The 18,711-nt window shown below is 36.3% G+C and overlaps 1 protein-coding gene across 1 annotated transcript; it reads right to left on the minus strand.

The window, feature by feature from the left end:
- Nucleotides 1-213: 213 nt before the first annotated feature.
- LOC132159323 (uncharacterized) lies at nucleotides 214-18,710 on the minus strand. The gene is made up of 4 exons (XM_059568837.1): nucleotides 18,701-18,710; nucleotides 2,359-2,676; nucleotides 1,975-2,271; nucleotides 214-566 (listed from the first exon to the last, which is right to left on the minus strand). Exons 1-4 carry the CDS (start codon nucleotides 18,708-18,710, stop codon nucleotides 439-441), a joined length of 753 nt encoding a protein of 250 aa, XP_059424820.1. The 3' UTR covers nucleotides 214-438.
- Nucleotide 18,711: the final 1 nt, after the last annotated feature.

Genomic DNA, 18,711 nt, shown 5'->3' on the forward strand with positions numbered 1-18,711 from the left:
ATGTGCTCTGCATTTTTCCCATTCAAGTGCGCACACACACATCAGTGAGTAGTAAACAAACAAACAAACAATCAAACACACACACCCGGAGAATAGTGCTGCTATTATTGCTGTGGCTCCAGGAAGCAGTTTGGGGGTTCGGTGTCTTGCTAAAGGGTCTCACCTCAGTCATGGTTTTGAAGGAGCACTGGACAAATTGCGACAAATAATTTTACTTTTTTATTTAGGGGTTGCTGCATATAATAATGAAACAAAATGAAAATTCAGCATAAAAAATTAAGTAAGGAGTAGTTGAAAAAGAAATGTTAAAAGGGTGACATTTGTTTTAGCAAAGCTTCATTTTGCCATCATTAAACAATTAGACTACACATATAGTCATCTTTAAGATAAAAATCCAATATATGTGAGAATATTTGATATCTGCTCTGTTTTCTTCTTTTAACCTCTAGCAGATCTGATGTCATTTATCAGAAGAACAGCAGCAGCTGCAGAAGCCACGCCCACCAGAGCAGTGACCACCAATCGCATCGCAGCTTCAACTGTATCACAACAACTGAGATGAACCTCTGAAAAAACAAAAACAAGTTAAACCAATGATAAATTGAAATGAGATTGAAAAGCTGATTTTAGTCTCTGACATGAACTCATATGAACATATTTCATTTTCTTCTCAACAAAAGAAAGATAATTAGACTCAGAGGTGAACACTCCAGGATTCAGAAAGTAAAAGTCCTGCCATATGTTTATTCCACCCATGAACTCAGCAGCTGATTTCACCAGAGGAACCAAATCATTCCTTCCAAGTCACCAACAAGTCTCAAGTTAAATCCCAAGTCCTCAAAGAGTTAAAGTTAATGAGATAATTATGTGACTAATTAAATGAAGATTGTGCATTAGTGATGAACACCTACTGTTAACAATTAACATCACTGAAGAAAAGAGCTATAACTGACTTTAAGCACAGTCTTGGATGAAATCAGTTGGAAGGAAAATAAAAAATAACTTTGTCACCATGACTATGGTCAGTATTTGCTTCATTTGGCCTCTTGAGCCTTTTAACAGTTTTGAAAAGTTTGCTTCTAAGCAAACGTTTATGCAATGTAGAAACAAACTAGCAGGTAACCTATGCTTTTGATGACTGTAGGATCTTGATTCAAATGTATTATTCTTTAAAAAAATGTGACTGCACCATCAAACTTAATATTATGAGGAAAAAAACTGTTTAGGATTATGCATTTAATCTTGATCATTTATCTTGATATCTGTGTGTGTCTAAAAATCAGTGGAGTTTAAATTTTGATTTGTGTTACACAGATTTAAAATCAATTCTTTGTAACTGTTGTAGTATCTTTTGGGGTGCTGTAGTTTCACTGGGATATTTATTCAAAATATAAACTTACGAAAAAACATTATTTTGAATATAATCATCAGCTCATTGGTCTTATATGTTTATTGTATACCACTGATCTCTTGTCTCTACAACACCACATATGTAGAGCTACAGAGAGAAACCCAGCACAACTATTCAAGGGTCAAGAGATCAAACACAACTAAATCAAACACTTATCTCCATGATGGTGGCATAATTTTAACCAAAAAACATTGACATCTGATCCTCTGTAATTCTCAATAACAGCAGGTGTTCATCACTAATGCACAATCATCATTTAATTAGTCAATTAATTATCTCATTAACTTTAACTCCTTGAGGACTTGGGATTTAACTTGAGATTTGTTGTTGACTTGGAAGGAATGACTTGATTCCTCCTCTGGTGAAATCAGCTGCTGAGTTCATGGGTGAAATAAACATATGGCAGGACTTTTACTTTCTGACTCCTGGAGTGTCAACCTATGTTCAGACTGTTTAGAAAGACATGCAAATGACGGTAGAAGCTCATTTATAATTTCTGGCAACTTAAGTTTACAGTCTTGGTAAAATCAACAAATTAAGTAAATGCACTAGAGCTGCTGTACCTGAACATGTGTGACAGAGTTTGCTGATGTCCAGATGTGTGGTCTGGTTTCTGATGGGATTGTTGATCACACAGCTGTAGCTGTTTTTCTCCTGATATTCCACCTCCAGAGGTAGAGAGAGACTGATGCTGAGATCAGACACACTGATGCTGGACAATAAACTGTTTCCTTTGTACCAGGAGAGAGTCACATGACCCACATTCACCACTGAACACACCAGTGAACAATTCTGCTGTGATGAAGATGAAGATGATGATGAAGAACAGTCTCTGCTGATGACAGGAACAGGCAGATGAGCTAAAAAATTGAAATGAAAGAGAAATATGAAACTTTAATCATTTCACAGTGTTAATGTGAACTTTTGGACCAACCATCTTTACTCACCATAGACAGAAACACTGAATGTTTTTGATGACTGTTTCGCTCTCTGTATCTGTAGTTTGTAATCTCCAGCGTGCTGAGTTGTGATGTTTGTGATGATAAGAGATAAAGTTTGTTTGTCCAGCTTCAGTCTGTCTCTGAATCTCTCGTCAGGACCATTAAATGTGGAGAAGATTCCAGAATCTTTCCTGATTTCAGCTATCAGAGATTTTTTAGGTCCATATGTCCACATTATATAATCATCTCCATGTATTTGAGTAACATCTATGTTCAGCGTGACAGAATCTCCCTCCATCACTGACACTGACTCACTAAACACACCTGGAGAACAAACATATTTGTTTTGCAGTGTTTACATGTTGTTTATACAGGAATAAAATATATTATCTTGTTAGCCAGCACCCCTACTACTGCCCTACCTAACTTATGATTGTAACAGTTCCTTACTTCAGTATTAAAAGTTATAGACACTGAAGTGCCTAGATTTTTTTTTTTTGTACCACACTGAATATTGTTTTTATTATTTGATATAAAAATACATGAAATCAGTCCTGGAGCAATCTAGAAAAGTAATGGGTTGAAAGTCACATGTCAAATGAGTTTCTATTTCAAATCTGAAGAAGATCTCATGAAAAATGTGATTCCTGCAAATATTTTTCTGAGACTATGTCTAGACCCCAAACCCCATATATATATATATATATATATATATATATATATATATATATATATATATATATATATATATAAAATATTTATTAGTTATCAAACATACCACTGCATATTTGTTTTTCAATTATAAAACACTAGACAGAAACGAAGACATCATATAAGTTATTTAAGAATAAAAAAAAAATAATAAATAAAAAAAAATATATATATAAATATTTAACTTTGTATGCCAATTATAGAACAAATCTGAGATTGCTAGAAATGCAGCATTTACAATGAATTACAATGAAAATACGTGCTGATGGCCAGTTACAGAGATGGTAATCATAGAGATGCGCCATAAAGTCAATAAACCACTCTCCATATTCATATGGCGTTCATCTGATTTGCATTTAAACAGATGGTAATCATGCAGATACATTCACATTCACCATAAAACACACTCACACATATATAAAAACTGTTGAAAAATAAAACAAACAAAGAAAAAGATGATCGCTATAAGTTCCGCCTCCATCATCTGACAGGTGCGTCAGAGCACATTAGGAGCCATCACGAGATAGCGCCAGAATTCAAATATACTATCTTTTGCTTTTCTTTCACTTTTTGTGTGTGTGTGTGTGTGTGTGTGTGGATCTTCTCATTCTGTTTGTGACACTGTACGCTGCAAAACCATGCCGTTTTTTTTACTACGAAGACGCAGTTTCATAGCACGAGTTATTCCATAACGGACACAAACAGTTCTGTCGCTAAAGAACTGAAATGTAAACAAAGGAATTATCATCCAAATTACAACGTTATTACTTCGTTGGACTAAACGTGCTCCATGAGATTTCGTTCAGTGGACCCTTACCTTCCAAACTAAACCCGGATTTACAGTTGTGGATGTGTTTATGACTCGTTATTATGACAAATCTGGTATGTACTGCGTTTTCATTCTTCATGTTTTGATGTGTACTGCTTACACAAACGTAGCATATTAGTTATTTAATTTCATTAAGTACAATTTGATTTCAAACTGCACCTACATTGTTTTGCATTTTGTGTTTTTCACTTGAATACAGTTTCCCCCTATATATTACATCATTGGATTTCTTTTAAAAAAAAAAGTTTAAAGGTCTTGACTTCTCTCGTTCTCGTGAACCAAGTCTAGTGTCTCGTCTCGTCTCCTGTCGTGGGATTTTTACTTATTTATATTTATTTTTAGTTTTCTGTGTGTGGGGGGGGCAAAAAAGGTTTCTTCCATGAAATCACTGCAAAAGCACAATTTTGGAGCCTTATTTTTTTATAGTGTAGCATTCATAGATTCTGTACTTTATTTCACAGTAAAACTCTTTCTCATATAGAGGATGTCAAATTGTGGAGGTCCTTTCAATCACACACAAAAGTGACATGACATTCAGCCAAGTACGGTGACCCATACTCTGAATTTGTGCTCTGCATTTAACCCATCCAAGGTGCACACACACACACCATGAACACACACCCAGAGCAATGTTCATCATTTATGCTGCGGCACCCGGGGAGCAGTTGGGGGTTCAGTGCCTTGCTCGGTCGTGATATTGCCAGGCTGAAGCCTCGAACCCACGACCCTAAGGTAAGGAATCAAACTCTCTAACCACTAGGCCACGACTTCCCCCCAAGAACACACACACACACACACACTGCCAAACACATGCTCAAAATGAAGCTGTGGAGAGTAAAGTTGAGTCTGCAACTGAAGACTGAGTGTTAGAAAGTAAGAAATATTAACATACTCCAAGCATATGTAGTATTATCTTATGTATACTATTACATATAATGCAACAATATCGCCTTTCCCAGACAAATTATCTTAATGACTTTTGATTTCCTCTTCACCTGTGTCTAGTGTTGTTTCTTTCTAGTCTCTTTTATTTATAGCCCTGTGTTTTATTCATTAGTCACTTATTTTACACACTCTTGGGTTCATTTACCTTTGTCTTGGATTATTGTTATTTCTTAGACTGCCATCTTTATTTATAAATAAAATTATGCTGCTATTAGATCCTTCCCTCTACTGCACATGCGCTGCTGCACCTGCACATGTGTGACAGAGTGTAGTGATGTTGAGATGTGTGGTCTGGTTTCTGATGGGATTGTTGATCACACAGCTGTAGCTGTTTTTCTCCTGATATTCCACCTCCAGAGGTAGAGAGAGACTGATGCTGAGATCAGACACACTGATGCTGGACAATAAACTGTTTCCTTTGTACCAGGAGAGAGTCACATGACCCACATTCACCACTGAACACAACAATGAACAATCCTGCTGTGAAGATGAGGATGAAGAACAGTCTCTGGTAATGTCAGGAACAGGCAGATGAGCTAAAAACATGAGACAATAAACAAGTCTGGCCAAAACTAATCAACAATGTTGAGTATGTTCACAATGAGTGTGTATCATCTTTAACTGTAAGAAATCATCACACTGTTAAAAAAAAAAAAAAGTTGCATCAACTTAAAAAAATAAGGCAACTTACCGCAAGCGCTTTTTTGAGTAAACTTAACAAACGGGGACTAAAGTCCACCCAACTTAAAATAATAACTTAATATCACAAGTTGTCACAACATAAATAGTCATGTTTACCTAAAAATCAGAACAAAATATTTTTTGCTTACTGAACACAAGGCCTATTATCTATAAGCATACACAATTTTAAAGTGAAAAAAGTGACATGACAATCAGCCAAGTGTGGTGACTTATACTCAGAATTCATGCTCTACATTTAACCCATTGTGCACACACACACCATCATTTATGCTGGCGGCGCCCGGGGAGCAGTTGGTGGTTCAGTGCCTTGCTCAAGGGCACCTAAGTCGTGTTATTGCCAGCCTGAGTTTCAAACACACAACCCTAGGGTTAGGAGTCAAACTCTCTAATCACTAGGCCACAACTTTATATTGTTCAAATAGTCTAAATAAATAAAAGACCATACCACGGGTCAAATAACTATTTTTATTATTGCAAGTTTGTGTCCAAAGCACAAGGACATACCAAGTCCTGTATATTAACTTCTTTACTCAATGCATTTTACACTGAACTCAACACATGGTACATAAAGCATGTTAAATAAATCCATTGTTAATTATACCTTAATATGTTAGCAGTCTTGTGGCTTGAAGTCTTCTGTACGTCCGATATAGACGTTCACAGATCCTCCTTACAAGGTTCTGTGACTTTATTTCTGTGAAACATCTAGAGAAGTTCTTATTGAGAATTAACAGATGTTTAAATGTTGATACTTGATTCATTTGTGTTTACTAAAAGTGTTTGTTTTAGTTGGGATCTTGGTCCAGTTACATCTCGTTTTAGCTTGTCTCTTGCTGCTGTAATGGTGTATTTTAAAACGCTGTTTTTGTGGCGAAGAAAGACAAAATTTAAGAGAACTCAGGTGTTATCAGCTCTTTGTTGATGGTAGCTTGTCTCTTTCTGTTGTAACTGTGTGTTATAAAGCACTCTTATTGTGGAAAAGAGAGTTGAGATCAAGTGTACTCTACACATCTTGCTTGTAATGGTTACAAATTTGAGCAAAATAAGATGTTATTGTATTATTGCGACTGTGATTGTTTTTTATGGATAGAAACCTTGTAGAAAAATAAGTTTTAGAAACCGATCATGTCGTCACAAACAGACATCAAGATTTTGGATATGCATCACATCAATGGTGACAATCAGAACAAAAAAGGCTGGAAAATAAGGATGAGTTTGTGCTATGGAGCTCTTTTGATTGTCACCGTTGTTGTGATGCATATGCTAAATCTAGAAGTCTGTGTGTGTGAGTACATGAAACTTTTACTCAAATTATTTAAAATGCATTCATTTTGTCCATCTTCAAAATAAATATTTTGCTCCGGGTGCCATTTAAAAATATCAAACAAAACTTATTTTTTGATCTCAAATACTTATTATGTGATGACTTTCTCATCACCAACAAAGAGCTGATAACACCTGAGCTCTCTTACATCTTGTCTTTCTTTGCCACAAAAACAGCGTTTTTAAATACACCGTTACAACAGCAGGAGACAAGCTAACACAAGAAATAACTGGACCAAGATCCCAACTAAACCAAACACTGATCACCACAATGGTGACTTCAAATGAATCAAATATCAACATTTAAACCTCTGTTAATTCTCAATAACGTCTATATCGGACGTACACAAGACATAAAAAACATTTTCAAAAAAAGACGTCATAAAAACATTCTGTCTCCTCAGTGGACGTCTTTTCAACGTCTGCAAAGACATAAAAAGATGTCCACAGGACGTAACTTTGCCCAGTGGATTAGGTTGATGTTAAAATACGCAATATACAAATTTTCACGTAATAGTTCCTTTAAAAACAAACAAAAATGTTAAATACATGTGACTTCATGCCACAAGACTGCTAACGTATGAATGTATAATTAACACTGGATTTGTTTAACATGCATTATGTACCATGTGTTGAGTTCAGTGTAAAATGCATTCAGTAAAGAAGTTCATATACAAGACTTGGTATGTCCTTGTGCTTTGGACACAAACTTTCAATAATAAAAAAAGTTATTTGACCCGTGGTATGGTCTTTTAAATTTATTTAGACTACTTAAATAATATGAAGTCGTGGCCTAGTGGTTAGAGACTTTGACTCCTAACCCTAGGGTTGTGGGTTTGAAACTCGGGCTGACAATACCATGACTTAGGTGCCCTTGAGCAAAGCATCGAACCCCCAACTGATCCCTGGGTGCTGCAGCATAAATGATGGTGTGTGTGTGCACGATGGGTTAAATGTAGAGCATGAATTCTGAGTATAAGTTACCATACTTGGCTGAATTTCAGTTTACTCAAAAAAGCGCTTGCGATAAGTTGCCTTATTTTTGACGCAACTTTTTTTTTTTTTACAGTGCATGTAAAATATAAAATAAAAATATTTGAAAGACAAATGATCTTTTCTCACCATAGACAGAAACACTGAATGTTTTTGATAACAGTTTCGCTCGGTGTATTTCTAGTTTATAATCTCCAGCGTGTTGAGTTGTGATGTTTGACATGCTGAGAGATAAAGTTTGTTTGTCCAGCTTTAGTCTGTCTCTAAAATCTCTCATCGAGACCATTAAATGTGTTAAAGACTCCATGATCTATTCTGATTTGAGCTATCATATATTTTTCAGCTTCAGATTTCCACAGTATATAATCATCTTTACGTATTTGAGTAACATCTATGTTCAGAGTGACAGAATCTCCCTCCATCACTGACACTGACTCACTAAACACACCTGGAGAACAAACAGATTTCACACAGATTAAGATTTCTGTTGTTTTTAAATCCTGAAATCAGATGTAGTCTGTGCTCTTTATGCTGGGTACACACCAAAACATTTTTTACATCTTATAAGATTTTCAAAATGTGATACAAACATGAGGATACAAAAAATCCTAGATTTGACCCTTTTGCTCCTATAGTGTGTGGTGTGCCATGATGTGACAAAGACAGCACACACTTGCTGTTGCCACAAATCAACAAGCTGATCCTCCATCTCTGCTTTCCACATCAATTTCACTTTGTGCTGTGCCATGACTGCTTCCGTCTTCCATCATCTCCCATTCTGATTGGATATTGTTTCGTTTCACGTGATAATCTCCAGATCGTGAGCGATTTGTCCTCGGGGTTCCCCAAACACATCAGGATTTCTGATTGTAAATATTAAACATGATTAATATTTATGATACGCGTTCGGGTTGCTCCGATGTTCTTCCGATCAGGTTCGGACACTCTTAACACACCTCACACCAAGAAGAAATCTGATTAAATAACCTGTAGAACCATCAAGATAATCTGGACATAGCTAGGATTGTCGGAAGGGTGTATATCGGCCCAAAATCAGCCCGATTACATTTCAGTGTGTACCCAGAATTAGATGTGAATTGTTTGGGCTGTCACCACTGAGAGGCAGTAAGTGCACACAACTTAATTGTTAGGGCCTCGGCCCGGGGTACAGCTGAAGGCTTGGAATCAGGAAAGATTTTTTTAAAGGGATACGACTAAGAACTTAGCATTTTATAAGTCTTACCTGTCACACAGGGTTTACCACTTGCTTTGCATAAGCTTGCTGAAGTAGCTGTCTCAACAGATCTCTAGTAGCAACACCCTGTTTAGATAGGTATCCTAGGATACATAGGTGGAGTGGTGCCCAAGATGAACGGGGCTTTTACCGATTCAAGAGCACGAAGCAACCGCGCGAAGCCATCACCATATAGGATTTTAGGAACAATGCAGAATACTACCATGCGAACTTACCACAGTGTGGATTTCAGAAACTGCGCAAAGACTTTACGTGCACACTTACCATAGCATGGATTTGCAAATACTGTTCTAAGGATGGGCTTTCGTGGCACTCTGATAGAGCAGCTCACAGATTAAATGGTGCATCTCAAAACAGTATGTTTGAGAGTCATCAACTCGATCTGTGGAAATAATGCTGGAGCGCTGTAGGGAAAAAACTGAGAACTCAGTCTCATATTAGAGGAGTACTCCGAATTCAGAGTAGCACACTCATAGGTGACCCTTCTTGGAAAGAGGGAACGCTGCTAAACTACCACGAGAATCGCCCAAATAGCCCCAAATGTTGAGGGAAGCGATGCTTGAAGTGTATAAACAAATGAAAGTGAAGTGAAGTGAAAGTGAAGTGACATTCGGCCAAGTATGGTGACCCATACTCAGAATTTGTGCTCTGCATTTAACCCATCCGAAGTGCACACACACAGAGCAGTGAACACACACACACACTGTGAACACACACCCGGAGCAGTGGGCAGCCATTTATGCTGCGGCGCCCAGGGAGCAGTTGGGGGTTCGATGCCTTGCTCAAGGGCACCTCAGTCGTGGTATTGAGGGTGGTGAGAGAACTGTACATGCACTCCCCCCACCCACAATTCCTGCCGGCCCGGGACTCGAACCCACAACCCTTCGATTGGGAGTCCGATTCTCTAACCACCAGGCCACGACTTCCCCCGTGGGGAAATACACATTGGCTGAATGGAGCCCAAGGAACCAAGGTCTAATCATCTCAAGAAAGGGAATGAGGTGGAGCGCATAACCCTTACCATACAGGATTTCAGAAAGTGTACAGAGTTTTGCATGCACACTTACCACTTACGTTGATTTTAGAAAGTGCACAAAGTGTTCACGTGCACACTGGCCACCATGTGGTTTTCAGAAAGTACACAGAGCTTAGCGTGTGTACCTAAAGGTTCCTGAGCAATGCAGAGGCGCTGAACTGCAAGGGGAGAGGCAAGCTCAAATTTTGCAAACCTCTGGTGAGGGGAGCATCACCTGGTTTTCAGATTTGTATTTATTTATTTTCTCCCACTGATGATAGTGAATATCAACTGAGTCTGTAATTCTGCCTGAAATTGTTGTTCATTTTACATAGCATAATAAAAATCAAACAGACTTCAAACAATATAAGGGGAAAGAGGATTTTTGGGTGAACGGCTCCTTTAAATAAAAGCACATGAATTCCAAGGTCAGTGTGGCAGAAACACTGATTCAAGTGTTTTAAAAACAACACTAAACATAGTTAAAGGTGAAGTACGGTGCTACTCAGTTCTCAGTTTAAATTTCATGGCGTTTTATTGGCATGACAAATATTTCTACATTTGTGTTTCTGAAACATTTGGAGCATTGTTCTATACAATTAAACAATGCAAAGGGAAAATGTGCAACGCAACTTGAAATATGAATATGAATATTCCACATTTTGGCGACCAAGATGCCCCAAGGTACACCATATATTCGCTTTTGATCAGGGGTCTTTTCAGTATGTATATTCAGTTTTTCACAAAAATCGTGACAAATTTTTACATTTGTATTTGTGGGGTTGCTGCAGATAGTCATGTAACAAAATATAAATAGCAGGGGGAAATGAAAAAAAAGAATAGATGGCATTAAAAAATTAAATATTAAATAATATTAATTACTTTGGCCACTGTAGATGGAGAGCAATGCTTTGTTTTGCCATATAAAAATGCAAATATCTCAATTAAGTTAAATTTAACCTGTCAAGCATTGTCCAAAGCTTTTAATATACGTAGATAAATATGAATTACTTCCCATTAAAGCCAGCACAAAATCAAAATGTATCCATGCACAACATTATTATTATATATATATATATATATATATATATATATATATATATATATATATATATATATATATATATTATTATTATTATTATTATTATTATTACTTATCCATGTGCCCTCAAAATCTTTAATCAAAATAACTTGTCTTCCCTCTAACAGCTACATCTTTTCTCTGATGATGTGTTTACTGGCACGAGGGCGGGGCAACTTGTCACTCACTTGAGATTGTCCAACAGCAAACCACAACCATCCAATTACCTCCCATGAATAAAATTAAGCCCCGCCCTACATTTGTTCTTATTCAAGAAGCAGTTTACCTCGGATGAATGTTAGGATAAGGAAAGAAAACACTCTTTCCATTGCATCCCAAACAGAACAGATTTCACACAAAAGGAAACTGCAGCCTCATGACTTTGTATTTGCCAAAAATTGATAACTGTACAATAATATTGCAATGCCTTTATTTTAAAAATAATTTACTTGATTGTGTCCTTGACATTGACAGATTGATAAATAATCTGCACGGATATATAGAGAGGCATATGCAGCTGAATATCAATCGGATATTTCATTTACACATAGTAAATGATATTAACATCTCCCATTCAATCAATAAGATCTTTTTTCAAACAATAAACTCTTAAAAATAAAGGTTCTTTATTGGCATCAATAGTTCCATGAAGAACCTTAAAAGGGGGTACAATGGTGTTTCATGTATTCAGAGCTGTTCACAGTGTTAAAGAGATGGATTCTCACGCTAAACATGGCCAAATGACTGAGAATTTCTGTGCCGAAAATCTTACCTCCGGGTTGGTACAATGCTGCATTCCAGGCAGGTTTTTGAGCCCGTAAGTCACGACTTCAAACTATGACTCACGACTTTGTAGTGTTCCAGGCAAGTCACGGCAAACTTCCTGGGCGCAAGGAATTGTTGTTAGATTATGAAATGTATTACAACATTATATTATGTTAATAAACCTAAAATAGTTTTTTCCACGTGTACCACTTGCATAAACACTGCATCCGTAGGCAATACTATCCGTAGGTGAAGCCATTGGTGTTTCGTGGGCTATGTGATGTCATAACTCAGAACTGGGAGTACATCGATCTAGTACGAGTTCAGGGGTGGAAAGTCACGGGTTTGACTGCTGTTCCAGTGCACTTTCACAGGTAGAAGGTTGGAAAAACACGGGTTACGGGTTGCCTGGAATGCAGCACAAATTTTGGCTGTTTTTTTCGAGAATGCCTCCAAATAAGTGCATTTTTGGATGTGAGGGAAAGTTTACCATGATCAGCTTCCCCAAGAAACCAGCGTTACATGAACAGTGGATGCAGCTTGTTTTTCCGGGGCAGCAACGGAGTGTATCAAGTGCGTTTGTGTGTTCTGTTCATTTGAGTGACAAATGTTTTATAAACAAGGCCCAAGTCGACGCTGGATTTGCACATCGTTTGCTATTAAAACATGGAGCCGTCCCTGTGATAAAAGACCCCATTCATGTAAGTAAAATTGAATCAGATTTCTGTATTTTGTTGGAAATCAGCACATAAGTGAATATATGTTAATGGAAACAACATGAAACATCAGTATTATAGCTCCGCTCACGGTACGCCTCCAGGAGCTCGGGATTTTCCGGAAAGAATCGGAAAGCTGTACTTTTCTTTTATAAATTTGATAATACTAAAGACTTTTTGGATATATGAAGGATCCAGTACTACTCTATAGGTACTCAAGATTAACATGAGATTAGGTGAAACTGTGTATGTTATGTACCCTGTTTCGTTTAAGATCGGTTCACTGAAAGTTTTTTGGGGGGGAACCAAAAAGGTTTCTTCAATGAATTCACTGCAACAAAACATCATCTTGGAAAATTATTTGTTAAGAGTGTAGCATTCCTATATTCTGCACTTTATTTCACAGTAAAACTGTTTCTCATATAGAGGAAGTGAAATTGTGGAGATCCTTTCAATCACACACTATACTCACAAGAACACACACACACTCTTCACACCTCAAGACATACACACACTAGCATACATTAACCATAAACATGGAGTAATAGCCACATTCTCAAGCACATGCTCAAAATGAAGCGGTGGAGAGTAAAGCAGAGTCTGCAACCGAAGACAGAGTGTTAGGAAGTAAAAAGTACCAAAAGATGCTCCTTTAGTTCTGTTTTTTCAGTTTTCTCTATTCCTGGTTCAGCTCTGTTTTCTTTAGTTTCTAGTGTTAGGTTTCCGTGGCTTTTGATTTCCCCTTCATCTGTGTCTAGTTTTGTTTCTTTCTAATCTCTTCTATTTATAGCCCTGTGTTTTATTCATCCGTTTCATTAGGTTCAATCACTTCTTTTACACAAACTCTTGAGTTGCATTTACATTAATTTTTTTTAGACTGGGAACCTTATTTCAGACACAATTTTGGACTGGACTGGGTTTAATTGTTGTGTATGTGCTGCATGAGCTTTCCTAAAAACTAGCTTCACTTTTTTTTATCATTTTTGCTCAATGACTTCATCTGCTCAAATCACATCCATGCAATAATACCTGCTGGGTGCTATTGTTGAGTTTGGCACTATGATACCCAGCATGCACTGTAGCATGAGTCTTTTTTTTCATTGATTGTCACCATTACTGTAGACTGAGTTTTGATGTCTATACATGTGACAGTTCAGATTTCCCCATGTAAAATCATGTTCAAAGCTGTTTCAATGGCTGTACTTAAAGTAGTTTAACAACCAAGGACCTAGTGCCCTACACTATAATAGTGCCTTCGCATCTTAAACATGTCAAACTAACTCTTACTATAGCTGAACTTCTTACTAAATTGACAACTTTTACACTCAAACTTACTTATAAAAAGTGATCATGACAACACTGTTTAAAATCAAGGAAACAGCCTAACAGGCATAAGTTCTATTAGATATGTATTTATTACAATCTCTTGTGTTTGTACAGACAGAATTGTTTATTTATTGATGGTGGGTTTGAATTCATAAGAGCTCCACGAAAAATAACTTGCAAATGTAAAATAAATAAATAAATAAATAAAAGTCTGCAACTTACCAACCAGACGGCAACAGCACAAACAGCCAAAGAGCAGTGTGTGAAACATCATCAGTTCAATGATATGAAATAGTTTCAGTCAAATGTTAAAGCTTGCAGTAAAGTTGTGTAGAGAACAAGCTGTTAACAAAGTGAACTATCTGCTGACTTCCTCCAGACTGAAGACTGAATCAGATCATGACCCATGTGTTCAACGACACTTCCTCTCTAAAACACACTCTAAGACTTGTTAGTCAACCATGTGCAAAATAATTGGCACCTTGGACAGCCATTATGTTTTTTTTTTATAATTTTTTTTATAAATAATAAAACTATTATACACTATTAAATATTCATTTTAGCGTGTGGTATTCTAGAAAGTGTGTTATTGTCTCATTAAAATTATTCACTTTGTTTGTATGTCACGTTGGAAAAAAAGTATCGGTTACATTAGTAAACATAAATGTAGATGTGGATTCACTGAACTCAGATACGAACTCACTTGATTTTATGAACATTATTTTGTGGATGTTGTCCATTAAATCTCTTTCTAGTCTAGTCTTGACATAATGTTTTTAACCAGTGAAGGTCTGAATAGTTGCAGCAAGTCTTAGTAACAGTTTCTGTTTCTTCTCCAGTGTTTGAAGTGAAGTGACATTCAGCCAGGTATGATGACCCATACTCAGAATTTGTGCTCTGCATTTAACCCATCCAAAGTGCGTGCGCACGCACACACGCACGCACGCACGCACGCACAGAGCAGTGGGCAGGCATTTATGCTGCGGCGCCCGGGGAGCAGTTGGGAGTTCGATGCCTTGCTCAAGGGCACCTAAGTCATGGTATTGAGGGAGAGAGCACTGTACATGCAATCCCCCCACCTATAATTCCTGTCAGCCCGAGACTCAAACTCACAACCCTCCAATTGCGAGTCCGACTCTCTAACCATTAGGCCACGACTTCCCTTCCCTTTGCATTTTGCTGATGCAGTGTCAGTGATAGAGAGAGATTGTGATACTCTAAACACTGATGTTACTGTTATATACTGTTACATCACTCCCTCAGCAAAAAAACCAATGGGATTTTTCCATAGGCTTTTGGATTATTGCAAAATATAAACTTTTGTTTTCAATCATAGTTCATGAAACTAACAGGTTTTGTCCATCAAGATGATCTTCACAAAATAATATAACTAACCATTAGGCCACGACTTCATTCTCAATCAGATCTTCTGTAGACGTCTGACAGAAATAAAGTCAGTCTGGTTATTAATAAGTGGAGCTGGTGATGCTGTTTGTGGGGTTGTTTAATCAGATCTTGAGAGATTTCATGTATTTTATTTCAGTTGATTTCATCTAAGGCTGTGTCTGAAGTCAGTTGTAGTAGTTCTTGTGTTTCTCTTTTCTTCAGTGATTCTGTTTGTTAACAGCAGCTGTTCATCACTAATTCTCAATCAGCACTTAGTTAATCACTTAATTACTTGAATGCAAAGTTTTAAAACTTACATGGTTTAAATCAAGGCAATCTGTTTACTCAAACGGTTTGAGTTAAGTTTACTTGTCGGGTTTTACAGTGTATACAGATTTAAGTTTGATCATCTACTCATGAAAACAGATTCATACACAACGATGTCATCCTCTTGATGTTCCACTTTTATCTCCTGTAAAGACAAAATATGAAAATTATTTAAAAAAAATTAAATACAAAAACTATATTTTTTATTTTGTATGGAAGCCTGTTTATTACACCAAAAAAAAAAAAAAACTACTTTGCAAGTTTTTTCACTATAAAATAGAGAAAGTAAAAAGACAATTGTGACTTTTTGTCCTGCAATTGTTAATTATTAACTAACAATTCGGAATTGTGAGATCTTAACTAACAATTGCAAGAAAGAAAGAAAAAAAAAGTGGTGGAAACAGCTCTCCATAGAAACAAGCTTTTTTTATTTCCACACTATCTCGTCGTCTTCATGTATTTCAGTAAGATCAGTGTGTAGAGTGACAGAATCTCCCTCCATCACTGACACTGACTCACTAAACACACCTGGTGAAGACAAAAAATAAAAACAAAAACAGAACAGCAGCAGAAATACGAAAGAGATGGTGTTTTATAAGCTGTAGAGAACACATTTGTGCAGTCACACATGTTCAGTACAACCTGAAAATAGGCTACAAGTAACATTTTTGTCCCTGACTTTCATTTATACTTGTTTTATAAAAGGATTTTTTTTTTATATTTGAGATATTTAGATTGCTAAAAAGAATTAATACAAATAAATCAAGCTCACCAAATCTCACCCAGTTTGCTCAGTCTTTGACCAATGATTTTCCATTTCCTTTTGTTTATTTTAAATATTGTTGTAGTTATGGCTGACAGCGGTGTAGAGGCGATTTGAAACTCACAAAAAACACCTGATATTCGAACGCTATAGGATTACAGAGCCTCCAATAGTTTACATTCACTTGAAATTTCCAAAATTAATTTTAATAGTCATGGAAAAGACAAAGCAAAACCTGAACTCAAATGAGATGAAGTCTCAGGAAAATAGACAGATTTGAACAGTAGCAGTGGCTTGTTGCTCTGAAATGGATAAAAATGAAGGCATAAAATGCTTTTATAACTTCCCAATCAGAAACCACCAGCACAAATTCAACAAAACAAACATATAAAACATCTTCTGTGTCTGAACTAGTACACTATCCACTAAAAACACTCTGTTGATCTGATCTGTGAACCTGAATCCACCCCCAACAGAGTCGGACCCTCCTACATATCACCCTCACACTTCTTGATAACTTTATATGGTTTCATGTATAAATGTTCTTCTAGCATCCAATAAGGTTTTAATAAGGTCCCAATTCCTTATAATTTAACATGAATTAAATGATATATGACAGTTTTTGAAATTGCCTGTACACTGTAAAATCTAATAAGTTGGGCTTACTTAAAAAAAGCATGCAAACTGATTGCCTTGAAAAAACTAAGTAAAGTGAAATAGGAATAGTATGTTGGACTGACAAATGCTTAGTTAGTATAGTTAACTTACACAAGAGTTCTATTAACTAAAAAAGAACTGTAGGGGGTACTTGATCCTTTTATTTAGGTTTACTCATGACTTAGTATAGCTACTCACTGACTCCCAGAATGCATTGCGCAGAATAAATTATGCAGTTGCTTTGTTTTAAAGTTGTTGTTTTTATTTGCCAATTTTATTTGCTGTCTTGTGTCAGCAGTAGTACAACAAAAATAGCAAATAAAATGGCTATTGTTACAATTAATGAAAATAAATTAAATGTAATTGTTACCATTGTTGTGATTGACGTGATGAATGTTTAAGTCTGTGTGTGACTTCAGCATATTACCACTCACTATTTAAGGACTATATATAAAGTATATCAAGGTATTTATGAAAAATAAAATCTCAAAAAGGTCATTATTAAACACACACAAAAAATGCTTTAATTTAAAAATAGATCATTTTATGAAAGCAACCTATTTATTACTTTTCTTTGAAGTCACAGAACTCTGATTTCATGATGCATTTCTCCATTAATAGAGAGAAAATTATAGTAACATAAATGAAGTTTCAAGTGCCCAACCAAAGGGAACGCTTATCACTATAATGGTGAGCTAAAAACATAAAAAACATATTAGTGCACTGCTGCCTCTCACTGGTTTATTAATGTCATTGGTTCCTTTGTGGCTACTTGAATATTTTAAGTAAGTGTCACTCAAAACAGTAAGTAAATTGTTTTATTTGCCTTGAAAGTAGCTGAAACTTAATAAAACCTAGTAAGTATAACGACTAAGTAAAGATAACTAATTAAATCTAAGTAAGGTAAACTATTGGATTTTACAGTGTATATGTTAAAAAAGTAGAAGAATATTGAATGGGTCTCCATTAATTTAATGATAACAGAGGATATTGATTATAAAATAGCTAGTAAATAATAATTTGATTATTAATTGTTATGTAAACCGGTCATGCTGTCACATCATTAGACTCCACACAGTTCTTCAGCTCACTTCAGAGCCAAACAGAAACCTGCTAGGGTCTGATTTCGACAGAAATAATGCTGTTTGATCTGTTGGGTGAACAAACAACTTGTGCATGTGAAGAGATCTGGACTTTTTCTTACAACAAAGCCACAGGAAAATGACTTCATGCAGGAAGCTGAGAAAACGGTCCCAACCGGCACAGACATTTTTTTTTAAATTATTATTATTAATTAATTAACTCTATTACACTGATTAACCAGAACAATGCAATCTGCAAGCGAAACGTCGGTATTTCGAAATGTTTCGAAACCAATTCGATACAGTTTTGATACGAGTTCCGAACAACTGAATCGAAACAAAAGATTCCTTCGCTTCACGAAGTGTTTGAAAGCTCCCATCACTGGTGGTATTTTCGCTTCCTGTAGACAGCCTATAGCTGTTGTGTCATTTGTCTATCAGTTCTTCACAAACAAAGCACCAGTTTACTTGCCGAGATTCATC

This window comes from Carassius carassius, chromosome 16 (assembly GCF_963082965.1).
Source record: "Carassius carassius chromosome 16, fCarCar2.1, whole genome shotgun sequence".
In the NCBI taxonomy this organism is placed as follows: domain Eukaryota; kingdom Metazoa; phylum Chordata; class Actinopteri; order Cypriniformes; family Cyprinidae; genus Carassius; species Carassius carassius.

What these genes read in the sequence shown, in the direction of transcription:
- LOC132159323 (XM_059568837.1), bottom strand. An exon ending in ATTCAGTGTTTCTGTCTATG is followed by an intron (nt 2,272 to 2,358) that starts GTGAGTAAAGAT and finishes TCAATTTTTTAG; the next exon opens with CTCATCTGCCTGTTCCTGTC. An exon ending in ACTCTGTCACACATGTTCAG is followed by an intron (nt 567 to 1,974) that starts GTACAGCAGCTC and finishes TTGTTTTTTCAG; the next exon opens with AGGTTCATCTCAGTTGTTGT.